This window comes from Dermacentor variabilis, chromosome 1 (genome assembly GCF_050947875.1).
Source record: "Dermacentor variabilis isolate Ectoservices chromosome 1, ASM5094787v1, whole genome shotgun sequence".
Taxonomy (NCBI): domain Eukaryota; kingdom Metazoa; phylum Arthropoda; class Arachnida; order Ixodida; family Ixodidae; genus Dermacentor; species Dermacentor variabilis.
The window spans coordinates 166615954-166622461 of NC_134568.1; the positions used below are offsets into that span (position 1 = coordinate 166615954).

Below are 6508 nucleotides of genomic sequence, written 5' to 3' on the forward strand. Positions count from 1 at the left end.
CTAGAATACCATTCAAACTCAAAAGAATCGGCCCAGCAGCTAGCGGCCGATCTAGCAAACCACGCTGCTTTACGAGCAGTAGGAAAAGTTGAAGTTGAAGTTTATTCATATGAAAAAAAAACATAGGTACATAAATGTAATATACAGACGAGGGTCCCAAAGTAATGATACTGGAAACGGGACCCTCGGTTAGTCACTACAACAGAATTGTGACATAGTACAAGACTTTAGAGAACTGTTAAGGACGAGCGTAACAAAAGGGACAAGTATGTTCCCGTACGTCTTAAGCGATGAGGGATAAGTATCATCAGCGCAACAAGAAAGTGAAGCTTTGAGGTGCTTAGTACACTTGAAAACGAGTATTTCATGGACGGATAGTGTACATACCGTACCAGCCTGACTGAGAAAGGTTACTTGAGGGTGAATACATTTTTCATACCAAATACAGAACAAGAACATTCTGCGAAGGCATCAGCAGTGTTGGAAATAGGGTCGCAGTTTTCAGCAACAAGACATTCATGTTTTGAACTACGTGTGATGATGGCGTCAAGAAGTTCAGTATGGTTTTAGTTATTATGGTTTCGAGAGAACCTGAAAGAGAATGATCGTGCTTAAATTGAACTTTCCCTTTAAGTTTCTACTGCTTTTCTGTGTGCACAGTCTTTCAATTTTATGGCTGTTTTGTACTCTTTCGAAAACCTGTGAAGAAAATGTGATTTGACTGTTTTCGTAAGATGAATATGTACGTACCATGTTCATTGACTTTTTAATTAAATTAACCTGTCCGTCAACTTCAGCTGTCGCGTCCGCGAACGACCATTCCACGCTTTCACATTTCAATTTTCGAGGCACCGATATAAGCCTACGTAGTCCCCACGGGAAAAGTTGATGCTGTGCCGCTTCGTGCTATCATCGGAACCGATGCAGCTGTTTTGTGCTGCCAAAGTTAAGGAAAGCGTAGAGGAAGGGTGTAACTGGTCGGTTGCAACGAGATGAACATTTTCACGAGATATAGAAACATTATGAAAAATTTGTAAGACAGATATAAAACCTTAAAATTAAAATTCTTGGGTTTTATGGGCCCAAACCACGGTACGATTATTAAGCCCACCATAGTGGGGCACTCCGGACAATTTTTTTGACCACCTGGGGTTCTTTAACGTGCATCTGAACCAAAGCACACGAAATTCTCTTGCATTTCGTCCCCATCGAAGTGCGGCTGCCACGTTCTGAAATCGAACCCGTGATCTCGTGCTTAGCAGCGTAGTGCGATAGACACTAAGTCACCGCGGCGAGTGTAATGAACGTCGCCGCAGCAGTTCTCAGTAAAGTTTAGCTGCTGCAAGTAAGTAAAGTCAAGCAAGGAGTGACATTTCTGAGAAATCTAAATTCAGAGGAGCGACAGGTTGGTCCAAAAAATTCCGGACACAATAACGTCGCCAATAATTCGTGCTTTGTTGTTACTCTGAGAAATCGTGGAGGTTTCAATTTACTGTAGAACATGAGCAAATGCTGCAGGACTTACGTTCGGTGATACATACCGTGTATCCCAGCCAACTTGTAGCAAACATTAAAAATAGCTAGGTACACGTTGCGGAAGTGAGACCGATGGCATATTGTTTGTAGTCGTTTCGAGCTACTCAGCCTGTTAGCTGAAGTGCGACTAGTTACTTACGTTTATTTACACGAAATAAAAATAAATACTGTTTCCTAGGCGAAGCATTGACAGCGATAGCAAGGTTTACAGTGGCACTTGGACTCCTCCAACGGTGCTTCGACTGTATGTGGGTGCAGAACGTCGGCGCGAAGCAGCACGCAAGGGCAACTGCTGCTGGGCAGAAGGAACAACGCCCTGGCAACTATGCGAGGCGTCTGAGAACGCTAGCTTCATGACCGCCGCCAGAGGAGTTGCAGGCGTGTTGCACCTCGGCGCAGCACGAGATGAGGTCAAAGCTCCTTGGATGAGACCGACGGGAAACCATCGCTGTTAGTTAGTGCCCAGTGAAATATTGGATTCTCAAAAAGCAATGGCGCCGGTACTAGTGAAATGATATCGCCTTTATATTGCGAGCCCTAATGTTGTTTTGTAATCTTTAATAATGCAAGGTAAAAGGCGTACGTTGTCAACGAGATGTTTTGTGGCTGTTCGTTGCGCGCTGCAATCGCCACCATTCTGACGTCAGTCGAGGCCATAGAACTAGGTCAGGGTAAATTTAGTGTTTTAATAATGTGGCGTCTATCTAGCATAGTCAAGCATCCATAAGCACCGCCACACCGACATAGATGAAACAAATTCGCTTGGAGTGTCCATATAATCGCTATTGCAATCACATTTATTTTAAGGCATAGGTCGCATTTGAGAAGTAATGAAAATTTGCCTCTATGCGCAAACACAAAGGGAATAATCGGCGATTCCCCAAGCCCTTGTAGATGCGCGCATTCTACTAATTCCGAGAACGCATCGGGCAGTTCTTGTGCCATCATTCCAGCGTTCCGTTGATGAAAATGCGACATACTTTGCGGGACACATAGTTTAACTCGATAGAAAGGTGTATCAACGAACACAGTTTTATGTACCGGAAATCGAGCGCACTAATAAGCTGGTGCCCTATGACGTATTCCTAAGTGTATCTCAGTTATGAAAAGAAAACGAACTACTGTATTGTAATGACACCAAGAATAGTTAATCATACGGCCGCCATTACAGCTTATTCTCTCTTCTTCTTTCTAGGCTTTTGAAAGCCGTCCTCTCGCGTCATCTTTCTATTCCACCTTACTTATATTTCACGTACCTTGAGGACAATAATAATGTACGGGACGGTTACAAAAAAAAAAAAAAACAGAAATGTTCATACCAACCAAATAAAAAAAAAGCGTAGCCAACTATTATTCCTATTTTAATAGCTACTACAGTGACCAGGGCTTTGCCTACTTTCTTATTATTGCAGACCTGGCTGACAACATGAAAGTACAGGCGGTGCAATGTATAACAAGCCACGTTTCAGCACAGGTAAGCAAAATAGTGGCCAGGCGCGATGCCTTAGACCACAAAATCCAAAAATTCATCGTTATTATTATTATTATTATTATTATTATTATTATTATTAATATACAAACATAAATACCAGGGAGAGAGGGAAATGGGGGAGGGACAAGGCTGGGCCACTGTCACCGAATTAATGGGGCACACGGTGCCGCTTGGCGGCGTCATTTGTCCATCCTGCAAGCTAAATTGCATCGTCGCCGAGTAAAGGACGACATACTGTTTAAAGACCTTTCATTCTTGCATTTTGGTCACCAAGGAACATGAAGAAATGAGAATGGATTTCTACACGCTCGTCTGAGAGGATATTTGCTGTAGACTGCTAAATCAGGCGTGATGTCGCTGCAAATATTGCACTGCAGTGCCCGAATGCTTAACATTGCTTGGTGCCCACACGAAAACTACAAATGCACTCTTTCTCCCTCTGTCTGAGCTGGCGAACTATAACTTTCAATAATATCGTACCACTGCAGGGATGAAATTCTACATGGCATTCTTTGCATTGTGATAAATGGTTTAATTTTATCTCCTATATAATAGGATAACACTCAGTTTAAATGCAACACGATACATTACTTTGTTTTCTAATCCTCGCGTGAGTTTGGTGTCGAGAAATTTAGACGCATTCTGTTAAGCGTGGCTCGGACCGTAAGCGACACTTCAGGAACTACGGCATAACGTACCATAAAACAAGACACCCACTTAAAAAAAAAAACCGAGTGAGCTAAAGTAGTTTCACGTTGTTTTCGTTATATGCACGGTGCCGGAGTAATTTATCTGCTCATGAAACTGTTCACCATCGTTAGGAAGCATACTGCTCTGCGTTACCAGGAAGCAAGTAATTGTTGAAGTTGTTGGTCTTTGAAATAATTAGGCCACGGAAAGCTTTCTTGGTGCGCAGATGAAAAGCAAGTGGGAGGCCCTGAAGCAGACGTTTGGCAGCCAGGATGACCTGCTCGCAACGAACAAGCTGTGCGAACTTCGCAAAGGGGTGAGCCAGGGCAAGAGCGGCAAGAAGTGCATTTTTCTTCCATTTCATTTTCTCTTTTCTTTATTTTTCATTAGTGAGCAATCGTCGCGTTAAGGCGTTCTATTGTCATTTTATGTTTTCGTCACAAATAAGTTTTCTCGTTATTCCTAAGCGTGCAGAAGTGCGCACATCGATCAATCTGTCAACGCTGAGGTTTCAAAGCTTAATGCGCCAGATGAACTACATGCGTGCGCTCGGCCGACAGGACCACGCTGTCTTCCTTATAATTAAGTATTTCTTTCGTGGCATTGTGTGCCTACATCAGCTGACGAACGCTTTCACAATCTTTTTGAGTACGCACACTGCAGAGTATGCGCAAAATACAAACTATAGGAATATGTAATACAAATAAAGTGCGTTGTTGTTAGACAACGTCAGCCATTTTGCGTGTATATTTCTTTCGTAGGATTGCAATGTATTGCATTCATCAGTTTGGTACTTTCTTCCAGGCCGCGGAATCGGGTGCAAAGACGGCCATTTTCACGGTAAGTTAAAATACTTTAGTCTGAGTTAACCAAGAGCATCAAAATACAAACAAGAACACCATATACTTTACCCAAGCTTAGACTTCCCTTTCTGCATTTTTTTCTTGGCTTCAGCAAGCATGTTAGCATTTATTACTATGGTGATTTAGCCCGATTAAACATCTACTGTGCATAGCTCGAGCTAGCCCATTCGAAGGTGAGCAAAATTTCAGCGAGGTCTCAAGCAATCGCAAGCTAAGATGACCAGACAGAACTGAAGCTACCCCGGTGAATTACAAAATTTTAAACTGCCTGTCATAAAGATAACGTAAAACTTGTTCAGAGATTACGTCATTGTCCTTTAGATAAAGTCCAGGCACGTGTGTTCTTGCGCCATGCGTTCACGTCACCGTTATAGACGGCATCAAAACAAAGAATCTTGACTGTGATCAAGCTGTACTTGTTCGTCCGAAAAGGCATGGATAGTTTCTGTGGAACATCTAATTTGCACCTCTAATGCACCTCTAATTTATAGCCGTAGTTTCTATGCGACACTCCCACAGCGTAAAATCCGCAATGAAATTCACGCATTAAAACACAAACACACAACACTCACAAACACACACATGCACACACACACACGCGCACACATACATAAACACACCATAGATGTCATCACTGTTCCAAAAATTTACGCCGTAATATTTTCTTGTGCCTCGTTCGCAGAGTTTTGAGAAAACACGGGAGAAATCTAGCCACCGATATATATAAGTACGTGCCTACAACGGTTTGCTTCTCTGATTCTCCTACAGAAAGCCGAGGAGGACGAAATCAAGTCTGCTTTCGAGGCTTGCAAAGCACAGGCTCAGCCGAAGACCAACTAAAGTGGTCATTGCGGGTCAACAAACCCCCTTCGCCGAGGGTCAGCGACACCTGAACGTGACCGTCGTGGCTCGGGACCGTTCAGCCTGTCGGCTGGCTCGTCATCCTTCATAAAAGCAATAAAATGTTCATATGAGCGTTTGTACGGCTCAGCGTTCATTTGTGTTCATACCTAGGGTCAAAAGGCCAAAAGATGAAAACAGGGGAGTGGAAAGGGCCGACTAACACTCGCTGGCACAGTGTGATGACGATGAATATTATTATTATTTTCGGCAAGCTTTTTCAGCATCTGGAACTAAGCGACTTTTTCTCCTGCTCCGTGAGCACGACAGTGGCAATGAACGCTCCTCTGGGATTCACGGCTGCAGCGTTCGATTTCTTAGCACGCTGTCTTCCGTCATGTTGGCTGCGGCGGCCATACCCTGATGTGGGGGAATTCCCACACGGACTGTGATATCGTTACGTACTTTTACGGGCTGTGATATATCGTTGCATGCTGCCCCAGGTAATCCAAATTACATTGGAGCACTCCCCTGCTGTGCCCCTCACAACCCGATCATGTCACGGGGACATAAATATCTGACTATTGACCACTCCTTCAGCACTCTGAAAAATGCAGTTATAATTTCGCAATTAATGATAGCGGTTAGAACAGAAATAATTTCTAATGGATCTGTGGTACGAAAAGCTGGCGTGCATTCGCCCATACGGCTTGTGGGAACTTCTTCTGCTGTTCTTTCCGTGCACGTTGGCGGGCATGTCTTTCTAAATTTATTGCCAGCCGCAATCAAAACGTTGGCACCGTATCCACACTCCACAAACCTGTCTGTATGACAAACACTAAATGTAAGGAATACAAACAACTCTTTTTTTTTCTTATCCTAAATACTTTCTGCAAACACGTGTCAACTGGAGGACAGGAGGTATCTTTTCAAGCTTTCAATTTAAAGATTATGTGGTTTTACGTGCCAAAACCATATTCTGATTATCAGGCGCGCCATAGTGAGGGACTACGAAAATTTGGACCAGCTGGGGTTCTTTAACGTGCACCTAAATCTAAGTACATGGGTGTTTTCGCAATTTGCCCAC

At 43.4% G+C, this 6508-nt stretch overlaps 1 protein-coding gene across 1 annotated transcript in view; it reads left to right on the top strand.

The window, feature by feature from the left end:
* The window catches only part of LOC142587836 (uncharacterized), a 29178-nt gene extending 23618 nt beyond the window's left edge, over positions 1-5560 (top strand). The window contains exons 2-5 of the mRNA XM_075699131.1: positions 2949-3010; positions 3945-4034; positions 4523-4558; positions 5350-5560. Of these exons, the coding sequence (XP_075555246.1) occupies positions 2949-3010; positions 3945-4034; positions 4523-4558; positions 5350-5421 (260 nt within the window). The 3' untranslated portion in view covers positions 5422-5560. The remainder of the gene's footprint in view (positions 1-2948; positions 3011-3944; positions 4035-4522; positions 4559-5349) is intronic.
* Positions 5561-6508: the final 948 nt, after the last annotated feature.